Here is a 13054-nt window from a genome sequence, read left to right on the forward strand (position 1 = left end):
GACAATTTATACGTAACATCAAATTAACTTGTGAGTGACATGAAGCCATTAAATTGAACTACAAAAAAACTCGCACGCCATGTCATAGTTGTCGTTAGGGTTCCAAGCACTATACATGACACAGGAATGGCACGCACTGATGTAACATGGCTGACTGCGCATTCTGGTATGCGAGTGTATGCGGCTAGTGTGACTCGTCATCACCACACTCAAGGACAAACATTGATGAGACTTGTCAGCTGACTGGTACAGTGCGTGGACCCGCCAGAAAACCACACTTTTCTTGGCCATTATCTCCATAACCGTTCGATTTTGGACGTAGGTGTTTTGGGTTATATTGGCATACTTTAACATAAGAAACACTCTCCCGAAGTCTGGCACATTCCTCCTGGGACACCCTGTATATCCACTTTAACTAATCAGTCTGCCAATCATAATCAATTGAATCCAGTATAAAGCAGTCCCTTATTTGGGGGATTATCTTTTATGCAAAACGCCATTATTATCATAGCTTCAGCTAGCAAGACTAAGGCCTTACAGGAAACTGTGAGTTAGGGAAACCGTAGCTGCTGTTAACATTCGTTAAGAGTCTAAAATTATGGTACAGCAGGTCACAAAAAATGCTGGTGTAGGAAGCCATATACCATGGTAGAAAGAACTGGGTTCAAATACAAAGCTGCAGATACATTAAATCTGCAGTTGACAAGAGATAGATCTGTATCCACAGCCTGGTTTCATTTGCTCACATTAAGTCTTAGTTTATGTATCAATGAAGGTGTGTATCGGGGGGAGAGAGATTTGAATTCTGCAAAGTATTACCATGCTGAAGATTGTAGTGTTCTGGGATGTGACACCTTGTAGCTGTTTCACGACTTGTATATTAGAGGGTTCCTCAGTGAATAAAATTATGAAAACAGCTTCTACAGTGTGAACTTGTCTATTTATCTAATATTTGTGGTCTTTTTCAGCAAAGTGAGGCACTGAGAGATTTAGTTGCTGCTTCAAATGCTGCGACAGTTACTGTCTGTCGAAGAGGCATAGGTATGTTCTGTATGGTCTGATGTTAGTGTAATCTGGAGGCAGTATAAATGTCGTAAAACATTAAAACTCCTAGTAGCCATTGAGAATGTTAACATAAAAATATGTACAAAATTACCTCACGTCTCCTAACCTGGGGCATGAAGCTGACCACTCACCTCCAACTACATCTTCATGACATACCGCTTAGTTAGTTAAGCACAGGGACAACTTTACATTTTTTTTACATGTTTGCCTACCAGAATGCATGAAAGAATCATAAGAGTTCTAATAAATCCTTCAAAATTGTGTTTTGGAAATGGCATTAAGAAATAAAGTGATGTTCTTGATGAAAATAAAATAGGAGGGCTTTCCTGTCATTATTTTTGGAATGTTATGCATTTTTGTTATAACTTACTTTCCAAGTGGTCTTTTTCTTTGAGATTTTCTAACCCTATTTTAATGGGAATGTTGTGTGTTTCAGGTTGTGAGGACATTTCTGCAAGTAGCCTAGTTCCTGGAGATGTGATTGTGATTCCACCACATGGCTGCATCATGGCTTGTGATGCAGTGCTGCTGAGCGGTAACTGCATTGTAAATGAGAGCATGCTTACAGGTAAAATATCAGTTCTCTCTGGTTTATGAATTAGTGATCTGTCCCAAAAAGTTCATTATTATTAGCGCGCATACTGCAGGGTATTTAACCATTTTTTTACTTCTTTATATTTAGAGAAACTTGTCAGTTATTACAAGGAGCCTTTTAGAATGTCACTCATGTCATTGCCAGACTGAGGCAGTAGAGGCAGGCACTTCTCCTTAGAAGTCAGTCAGGCAACACAGATTTGGCCTGCTTGGTGGAACCAACAAACCTGCGGCCCAAGTGCATTACAAGCAAAACTTGCCCAGATTACAGCAGATGCTGGAAATGCTCGGTGGTGGTGGTGGTGGTGGTGGTGGTGGTGGTGGTGGCAGCAGCGGCGGTGGTGGTGTCAATGTTAAGAGAATATTCATGCATAACATCAGTTTTATAAAAATTTTCTCCAGTTTTGCCACAGCAAACCATTGGACAATTACTGGGAAGCAAGTTTATACTTCATTTTACAGCATGTTCTTATTCTGAGCCCCATATGGCTTTAACCCCTGTTTCAGAATGGCTGGTGGGAGATACATATTGGAACAACAAGTGATCATGTACAGTACCCTTGTGAAAAGTGGTTCTTTAAGAGAAATAGAGAGAAGATTCCGATATAAATTTCAGAATGCAACAGTTTCATGTAGAAGAATGAATCACAGAATTGTAAATAAATTAAAATGTATATGATTGTTACTGGACCAAAGAAAAGCCAAACTGAAATTTTGCATGTCCACTGAAGAGAAGGTGGAAGGGGTCAGTGTTAGGCTTCAATATTCTCAGAAATCCTTCAGCTGCCTTGCCCAGGAGACCAGAGTTTCAAGTTTCAACTTTATTTGTTATTTCTCGGTAAGGACTTCCACATGTGAATGCAGACTTTCTGTAGAGGTGCCAGGAAGGCATCCATTGCAACAGAGAGCATTTTCAGCATTATCTATAATCTGGAGAACTTTTTGAAGAGTGCTTTGCTGTGTAGCCTGACAGAAATTTACTGGTGTTCTTTGATTCTGCCAGACTGCATGGTGTTACATATCAGGGGATAGTACTTTTCATCATTGCTGCCATGAGAACCTAAAATCTAATATGGAGATTTTAATTTGTATCATTTTAGGGCTGTAGGTTTGTTAGTTTTTTTAGGAGTCCAGATCTTTGTGGCCTAACTTGATGAGTGAGTCAGTGAATTGAGGGATGTTCTAAAAGAGTCTGTCTGTATATTTTCATGGTAACATGCAGTGCTGTGGTGAAGAATGGTGGAACTATACCACCACTCCCCCATATGTCTTCATTGCATAGTGCTTAATTAAATAATTAAGTGCAAAGAATGACTTTACTTTTAACATAATTTCTGTTTTTGCAAAGCCACAAGTATGTTGAACTGTAGAGAGAAGACTGGACACAATTCCTTCAGTGATGTCCTCAGACATCAACTCTGTCTCTCCAGATGAGATGGATGTGTTATACATTGCATGGAAAGGGTTAAAGAAGATTTATTCCTTCGTGCCAAATGGACTGGTTGTGATTGGTGAAACACACCATTTTGTAGAATGTATATTGAAGATGATACATATTATGGCATGTAGACCTGTTGCTAGGCAAGAACCACGAGATTGGCAACTGTACAGTGGCCATTGCTAGGCGGTAGCCCACAAACAGCAGAGGAACAGTGTTTTCTGTGTGGTCTGTGCCAAGAGGTTGTAAGCAGGACAATTAGAGTTAGTGTAGTGGAGTGAGCTGGGTTAGCTTTTAGCAGTTGGGAGACACTTGTTGGATGTCACCATAGATGGTTGTCCCTGGTGGAGGCATGGGAGGTGGAGGAGCACCCAGTGTTGTAAGTCGTTGCTTAGGAATGTCGTATGATTTGTGGGACAGTCACCAGCTGGTAAGAATATGAGCACAGAAGCACAATGTTGGGATCTGTCTGGAGGTAATGACTGGTGAAGACATAGCAGACTGAGATGGCTTAGTATATGCTGTAGTGAACTGCAGTATGTGAATTAGTGATAACACTGTTGTTACTTGTAGTTATGATCTGTAAGTGTTCAGTAAATCCGATTACCATCCCAACACCCATCTGTAGTCACTCTATCACATGACAATATCCTTCATTTCCACAGCCTTTTAAGGGTGAAGTTCCTTAAATATATCTTGAGAAGACTAATTGTCCTTTATGAATAGTTCCAAATAAAATAGTTTATGAAGAAAGCAGTCTTCTGGGATTTTGCACCGTGTATATGTGGTGTTAACCGACGTTTCGGAGGAACGTATCGCCTCCATCTTCAGGGTAGAAGAAAAAATATATAAGAAATCTGCAAGCAAAGAGACCGTGAGAACCGAAGACTGCTTTCTTCATAGTCACTGTAAAAAAAAGTCTGCTTTTACCGGTTCTCACGGTCTCTTTGCTTGCAGATTTCTTATATATTTTTTCTTCTACCCTGAAGATGGAGGCGATACGTTCCTCCGAAACGTCGGTTAACACCACATATACACGGTGCAAAATCCCAGAAGACTGCTTTCTTCATAGTCACCGCCGTGAAAGCCTCAAATCTTACAAAATAGTTTATATTAGATCTGTCCTACTGGTGGAATGCAGGATGCACCATATGGATCTAGTTCTTATTCATGCTCTTTGATCATTGCAAGACAAATATTTCTGTTGGTATTTTGGAGAAAAATACTTGTTACAAAGCAGCCCATAGGCAGTTATCTAAGGTACAGTGCAGTCCCTCGATGGCTCGAAGTATAATCCGTCCATCTGGCAGTCAGCCTTTTTACCCAGCCACCTCTCTTTCTGTCTTAATTCCTAAAGCTGTACATCCATTCATCCACCCATGCACTCCACCAGTTACCATTTCTGAAGCATTTTAATTGTAATATAATACATTGCTTTGCTTTAGGTGAAAGTGTGCCAGTTACAAAGACTGCTCCTTCTCATTCAGATGAATTGTATGATCCTGTTGGACACAAGAAGCATACCCTTTTCAGTGGAACTCAGGTCATCCAAACAAGGTTTTATGGGAATGACAAGGTACTGCTTTTATTGTGTAATGAAATATTATTTACATTAAAATGTTGGATAAATTTGAATTTATATTCGGTGCTCATAAAATGATTGAAAGAGTCAGTATCGGTATCCACTCTTTTTGCTCAGACTGAATTTTCTTAAATACAGCTCACTGTACAAAACCGTTAGATGTATGATATTTAGTTAACTGAGGTAAGGTAAAGTTGCCTCTGTGCTTAAGTAATTAATCACTACACCATGGATACGTATGGGAGAGTGGAGGTGTATCTCCACCATTCTATGAAATCTCTTTTTAAATTTATGTAGAAGAATTAATTGAAACATTCATTGGGTTTTTATTATATTCATTATTTTTCTGAAGTAATTGTCCTTTTTCATGGTGTCACATGATTTATTTCATGATCATGGTTTGTGACTGTGTGATGAACATATTTAGAAGAGACTTATGCTACAAGTATAATGTTACAAGTGCAGGAACTACAAATGGTATGGATTGTATACATGTATGTTATAAAGAGGGTTATTGCTGTTCCAAGTGTGGTAACTTAAATATGTTCATTTGATTAGGTGAAAACAGTAAACAGTTATGGGTTCATATGCAGTTTACATGCCACTGGCACAGCTTGTGTTTTACAGTGAATTTTAAATCAGGCCAGCAGCTTGTATGGGTCTTTAAAGGATTAAAAATGTCAGTGTTAGTAATTTTCAGACTGGGGTGTAGAAATAAGCCAACAACATGGCCAAACACTAAGAATATTTTGTACACAGTATTTTGAAAAGAAACACAGGATCCAGCTAGCAAGTGCAGTTGTAGAAGAAATTAGACAGTATACAAAGATAAAAATACATTACTGAATATACAGTGTATCAGCCATAAGCCTAAAGATCAGGGTGTGATGTAAATGCAGGACTACATAGAGTTAGTTATCAATAATTTGAAGGATAATATTACAGCAAGAGTAATACAGTCATAATGCTGCTACCAAACAGAACCATGTAAATATGTTATAGAAGTTCCAGACTTAATAAAGGACAACTTTGAAATGGTTCACAGTTATATAAATGCTTGTTGTGATAATCAAAGAACCAGAATGAAGATATGTGGAATATACGTGGTGCAATCCAAAAGTTCCCGAAATTTGAATTTTGCGCGCGAATGGTTATGAGTACATCGAAATACCGCTATGTGTCTCCCCACACACACCGTTCTTGAATCAGTGTGGCAAGCGGCGTCGAGTTGAGTGGTTGGGTTTATTGTTGGTGAACATATTTCCATTGTTGTGTTTCCATGAGTTTGTGGTTTTGCAGTGGCTGACCTGAGAGAGCAGCGTGTCTGTATAAAGTTTTGTATTAAACTTGGGAAAACCACTGCAGAAACGCCCCAAATGTTGACACAAGCTTTTGGTGACAACAGTTTAGGCCAGACACAAACTTATGACTGGTATAAGCATTTCAAAAATGGCCCAACATCGACTGATGATGACGATCGTTGTGGATGGCGATCAACTGGCACCACACCAGAAAATGTTGCGAAAGTTAGGGATCTGATTCTGCAAGATTGTAGATTGAGCATCAAAGACCTCTGTAACACCTTGGGACTAAGTTATGGTACATGTCAACGAATTTTGTCAGAGGAACTGAACATGAGAAGGATTACGGCAAAGTTTGTGCCATGACTGCTGCAACATGAACAGAAGCAGCATCGCTGGGAAGTCTTCAGGGAACTTCAACAACAGCTTCAAGAGGATCCAAACTTTCTTTCAAAGGTTGTCACTGGTGACGAAAGTTGGGTTTATGGCTACGACCCTGAAAAGTAAGCAGCAGTCATCGCAATGGAAGAGTCCTTCTTCACCTCGGCCAAAAAAAGCTCAGCAAGTCAAGAGCAACATTAAGTCCATGTTGATCAGTTTTTTTGATACTGACAGGATTGTTTGTAAGGAGTTCATCCCTCCTGGTCAGACAGTCAGTAAAGAGTTCTATTGCCCCAAGGGGACTACTTTGAAGGTGATGGTGCAGAATTAGATCCAGGTAAGACGTAATAGTTTTTATTAATATATTTCGGGAACTTTTGGATTGCACCACGTAGTTCGGCTGACCCAGTAAGATGTAGAAATAATGTGTTTTTAGGTCTTTATATATCTCTATGCTATGTATTGGTCTATCCAGTTATCATTGACCTGTATGCATTGACTGGGGGTGAGTGGGTTCCCAAGCTTCCAGTGACACACCATCTTTTGTTTAAAATGTTTGTGTTAACACAAAATGAAGTCAAGAGTTGCAACATAATGGGACTGTGTAGCATAACAAAAGTAATTCTTGAAGTATGACCGTTTAAATCAAAATACAAATTTTATCCATTTGTTTCTTAAGTATTTATGAGGGAAGGGGTGTTATGTTTTAGTGGTTGTGCCCTACTTGTTCGGACAGTCATATACCATCATGGTATGGCTAACATTGTCTCCCACATCCTGAAGATGACTCTGTGGGTTCTCTGGAGTTTCAGCATCTCAGGCTTCTGTTTCTGACCTAATATATAAATCAATTTGGTTGGGACTGACTATCTTGAAGAATATGCTTCAAAGGTGTCAGGACTACAATGAAATGTACAGTGCCTTGTAGGAGATGATATAGAGCAAAGACTTATTCTTCACTAGCAACCAGTAGGATAGTCACGCTAGTAGTTCTGTGTATTTGTCTGAAGATGACATTATTTACTGCCTGTCACTTGTGGTGTAGATATTGGAGATAAAACAATAAAAAAAATAAGTATGAAAGTTGCAGAGTGGGATATCCAGGTGTTGGTTGTGCTATCCTGGGGTATCCTGGACATGGCAGTTAAAAGGTTCATTCTTGATTTTGTAGACAAGAAATTTCACACAGAGAACTCTGTTTTTAGTATATGTTCCTGTTGCTTTACACAGGTGATGGCTGTGGTTGTGCGAACAGGTTTTTCAACAGCAAAAGGGGAAATGGTTCGGTCCATTCTGTTCCCAAAGCCAATGTCTGAATTTAAATTCTACCAAGATGCTGTCCGATTTGTCATTTTCCTGTTTTTCACTGCAGCACTGGGTATGGCTTACTGCATTCATCTGTACCTCAGACGACATGTAAGTGGTGTACCTATAGTAGTTTTGGGTAAAGGGGAAAAAGTATTTTTTAAACTTCTTCAAGCAGTTTTACAGCTTATATCCCACAAGTGTTAGAAACAAACTATTGTGTAATTTATTTTCCTACACCTTGTTCTAAAGTGAATTTGTAAGGGTGTCACACTTGGTTTGAATCCAGGATACCCTAGAATCCATGTTAGGTAACCACTGTGCTTGATCCTGATTTCTACTACTATCGCTGAAGCTCTAAAACAATTAAAATATGTCTCATAGTTTAATGACAATTCTTGGTATAAAGACAGGGATGGAGCCAGCTTCAGAGGTGTCTTGTATGTTAATGCACTTGAACAATGGACAGTGTTCCGCATATTTCAGTTTCAGTTGTAATATTTCTCTCTTATATTTAGGAGGTTCCCAGTTTGAATCATGGCCATCTTGGCTGAGAATTTTGTGGTATCACAGTTTCTTTGAGGAAGCTAGCAGGATAACAGGAAATAGACCATTCTACAGCCTTCCCAGATCACTATTCTTAATCCTCAAATCACTATTCATTATTGAATAATCATAGTGAAGTTACTCACAAATCCAAATTTGTTCTATGTAGGTCATACTGAAAGTCATGAGCAACTTTTTTTTTTTGCATGCAACCTGGGAACAGCAGACAAAAGAGAGTACGGTGGTAGGTGGAACCAGCTGTTGCGTTAACCTTGAGTGTCTTGTGACGTCAATAGCTTGCATCACGTGACCATATATTGTTTCGCCAGCATGCTGCAGGGAAATCCCTGCTGCAGAAATTCACCAGAGACTTCAGCGTGCTTATGGAAGTGTGTGCATGGGTGCGAGCAGTGTTTAAAGATGGGTGAAACATTTTAAAGATGGGAACACCAGCATCGAAGATGAGCCTTGGAGCGGTTGTCCTCGAACAGCCTCAACTGAACACAACAAGGAAAGAGTTGCTGACATCATTCAAGATGACAGGTGTGTGACTGTGGACACAAGAGCCCGAAAACTTGGAATAGGGCACAGTGCAGTACAGGAGATGATTGAAAGCTTGGGCTATAGGAAAGTTTGTGCTCGTTGGGTCCTGCCGAATTCCTGGAAACTGGAAGCATTGGAAGCAGTTGCAAAGATGGAGTGGGAAGTTCTTCCACACCCCTCCTATAGCCCTGATCTGGCACCCTCTGACTACCATTTTTTGGATTTGTGAAGGGTCAGCTGCGTGGACAACATTTTGAGACAAGGGAGGCAATTCAGAAAGCAGTGTGTCAGTGTCTTCGGATGGCTGGAACGGAATTTTACAGAAAGTGCATTTTCAAACTCCCAGAATGCTGGGAGAAATGTGTACAAAGAAGTGGCAATTATGTGGAAAAATAAAGAAAGGTCTGTAGATTGAGGTGGTGTATTTGGTTTGTCAATAATAAAGCATGTTACTTTACAAAAAATTGTTGCTCATCACTTTCAGTACGACCCTCGTAGGGTATATGTATGTGTATAATGTAAACTCCATCGTAAATATAACACTGTATTATAGTTCTTGTCCCCCTTCATTTACACTACATGTTTCGGTGGCAACCGGCCATCATCAGGTGTATTTCACTTCACGTAGCTCTCATACTGCACTCAATATCACCATTTAAACTCCAGATTTACAATTGTTCATTCCTCTGTCGTCAATCGGCACCCGATATGTCCAAAATTCAACCCACTTAATGACAGATTTACAAACTGTTAAACTTAACGAGAATATGCGACTATGTTCCTTTGATATAGAGAACATGTACACAAACATAACGAAAACAAATACTATAGATATAATAAACACTAAATTGGGGGGGGGGGAAGAAATGAATAAAGAAAGCCACAAGGAAATAATACATATATTAGAAACAGTATTTGAACAAAATTTCTTTCAAATCGACCAAGAATAGTATAAACAAACAGCTGGACTAGCTATGGGAGCCCCAACATCAGCAATGATAGCAGAAACATACGTGTATATACAATATATGGAACACACACAAATGTATCCCATTCTAATAAAACAACAAATAGTGGCTTACTTTAGATATGTCGATGACATATTAATAATATATTGTAACATGTTGCGCAACGGAGAACCCCTCCCTACCCAGCAGCAACGTGGCAACTCAGGCCACAGGCGCTTGGCGGTGACGTAGCGCTCCCTCCCACCCCTCCGCGGTGACGTAACGCGCAACGCTACGTACCCGTAATCAACTTCCTACTGTGACGTGGAACGCAACAGGCACCACTGCGGATATATAAGGGAACCTCATAGCAGCTACCAGGAGTTGAAACATAGCAGCCTGCGAGTGTGCGATAACCAAGAAGTCAGCGAGCGGAAGACGTATTGTGTGCTTTCAAGACATAGTGAGTGCTGTAGTACAGTTGTACTCGGAGTGTGAATTTCAGGGAGTTCTACTGTAGCAGCCGCCTGACACAGTTGTACTGAGTTGGAATGTGGGCAGTCGCCGAGTTTACGGTGACAGTCGCCGAGTGTGTTATCAACAGTTCACAAGGCAGCATCTTGGAATCTAGCCAGCGGCGTGTTACGAGTGAAAGTGCGTAATTCAGGGAGACTTGTATAGCTCCCGCATTATTAGTACGTGAAGACCCTTGACGAGAGTGTTAAGAAATTTTGTTCTAGGGTTTGTAAAGTGTGGAAACCCATACCATTGTTATAATTAGTTGTAGCCGATAGTTGTAGATTGTTCAATAAACCAGTTAACGATCTCTACGGCGTATTCAGTAACGGAAACACGTTACAATATGATGAAAAGATAATGGACATAGAACATACTCTCAAGAAATTAATGAATTGCAACCAACTATAAAGTTCACCATCGAAAAAGAACAACAAGAATCTGTTAATTTTCTAGATATAACAATACATCATAATAAAGATAGCTTGCAATTTGCAGTATATAGGAAACCCACACAGACGGACATCATAATACCTAACAGTGTGTGCCATCCATTTGAGCACAAATTGTCAGGTATTAGCTATCTAATAAACAGACTGTACACATACCCCATAATGGAAAAAGAGAAACAGATAGAAAAGAACACTATTAAAACATACTACATAACAATGGATACAACACAAACATAATCAACAGACAAACTCAGAGAAAATGAAAACAAAAATCAAACACACACGATGACGAACAACACCAAAAAACAAAGTGGGCTATATTTACATATAGTACAAAAGAAGTATGAAGAATCACGGAATTTTTCAAAGACACACATATAAAAGTAGCATTTCACACATGGAACACAACTGAAAATATACTTAAACATAAACCACAATTAGATAAATATGATAAAAGTGGTATATACCAAATTAAATGTGTAGATTGCTCATTAAAATACATTGGCCAGACTGGCCGAACATTTAACACCAGATATAAGGAGCATACGTGTATACATGATATTAGAAATAATAATAGCAATTCTGGATACTCAAATCACATACTAAACATGGGCCATACATACAGAACAATAACAGAAGTAATGGAAGTTATAACAATGGGGAAGAAAGGTAGACATTTGAATACACTAGAAAAATACCATATATATAAAATAAGTAAGAAGGGCCTGCACATGAATGACACATACATAGATACACACAATCCCATATTTCAGACAATACACGAGATCTATACCAACCAATGGTACGCCCCACTACCCATTCCCCTTCCACACTCAACAACATAAAAACACAGCACACAACACACTAGACAGCAAATGTATTAAAGAAAAGCAGTGGCATGCACACAGAGAACCTGCACAAAGTAAGTACACATAACAGTATAAAATATATAGGAATAACGTAAGAACATAAGACAGTAACATGAATATTTGTGTATTACAGATAACACGTGAGTTGTGCTGAAAGCAAGAGGTAGCCCCTGCAGCACATATAAGCATAGAGCAGGTATCTCTGTGATTTTGATTTTAAATCTGAAGTTAAATTTTAAATATTAAAGCTAAATTGAGAATTTAAAAAAAAATTTAAACCAATCAACGTGTGAATATTAATAAAGATTTTAAAAATAATTGATAAAATCAACAAGGAGAGTTCTGGAATATCGGGTGCCGATTGACAACAGAGCAATGAACAATTGTAAATCTGGAGTTTAGATGTTAATATTGAGTGCAGTGTGACAGTTACGTGAAGTGAAATACACCTGATGATGGCCGGTTGCGGCCGAAACATGTAGTGTAAAAGAAGGGGGACAAGAACTACAATAAAGTGTTACACTTACGGCAGAGTTTATATTATACATATAGAAGTGTGGAATGTAACAGGATGCTTAAATATAATATACCAAATTTGTTCATTTCGTATGTGTATGTGCATGTGTGCTTTCACCTGGGATCTCATATAGTGTTTGTCTTATTCCAGGCTTCCATTGAAACCGTTCTGTTAAGGACGTTGGACATCATCACAATTGTCGTGCCTCCAGCATTACCTGCTGCGATGACAGCTGGAACTGTCTACTCTCAGAACAGACTCAAGAAATTGGGAATTCTCTGCATATCTCCTCCAAGGATCAATATCTGTGGGAAAGTCAAACTTGTCTGCTTTGATAAGGTTTATATAAATATATTGAAATATCATTTTACCAGATTTCTCTAGAAAGATTCATTGTATTCCAAAATGCATATAGTCTCTACTGTATAAAGACTATTGTTGTACCTCATTGTGTAATTAGATAATAAGGAGATCAGATTAGAATTAATTTACTTTATGTACTTTTAAGTATTTGTGCAAGTAAATTAATGAACAGACCTTAACATTACTTGAGCAGTTTGTTCACCATTTAGCAGTTCTTGTTGCTTCAGGAAGGAGAAAATAAATACATTTTTTCCAAGAAAAATCATTTTGTTTAGCATATAAACCATTCATTATTTCAAAATTATAACTTTTATTTATTTGCATATTTATAAGGTGGCTTGTTAGGTATAGTTATAATATATACCTTACTTTTACTGAGGGCCATTCTAAAGAAAAGCATGTTTTATGTACTAGGAAATGTAGTACAGTCAACTCTCGATTATCCGGGATAATGGTGGGGATGGAAATCACGATTAATCGAAAACCCGGTTAACACAAATTTTATTAAAAGTAGTACTGTAATACTGTACCTTCATAATACTACAGGCCTACCTGTATTTAAATTTATTCAACCTCATTTTTATGTCATCTCATGGCCTATTTAATACTTTTTTTTTACATTACACTGAAGTATG

General features: G+C 38.6%; 1 protein-coding gene across 3 annotated transcripts in view; it reads left to right on the top strand.

The window, feature by feature from the left end:
- Positions 1-13054, top strand: part of LOC111875086 (probable cation-transporting ATPase 13A3) — a 49633-nt gene that overhangs the window by 6109 nt on the left and 30470 nt on the right. For 2 of the 3 annotated variants that reach the window (XM_023871139.2, XM_023871142.2), the window contains 5 exons: positions 969-1041; positions 1502-1633; positions 4543-4673; positions 7592-7777; positions 12207-12395. In XM_023871139.2, the coding sequence (XP_023726907.1) occupies positions 969-1041; positions 1502-1633; positions 4543-4673; positions 7592-7777; positions 12207-12395 (711 nt within the window). The remainder of the gene's footprint in view (positions 1-968; positions 1042-1501; positions 1634-4542; positions 4674-7591; positions 7778-12206; positions 12396-13054) is intronic. The other variant, XM_023871141.2, reaches the window with a different exon arrangement.

The sequence above is a fragment of the Cryptotermes secundus genome, unplaced genomic scaffold (assembly GCF_002891405.2).
Source record: "Cryptotermes secundus unplaced genomic scaffold, Csec_1.0 scaffold2772, whole genome shotgun sequence".
NCBI classification, from domain to species: Eukaryota; Metazoa; Arthropoda; class Insecta; order Blattodea; family Kalotermitidae; genus Cryptotermes; species Cryptotermes secundus.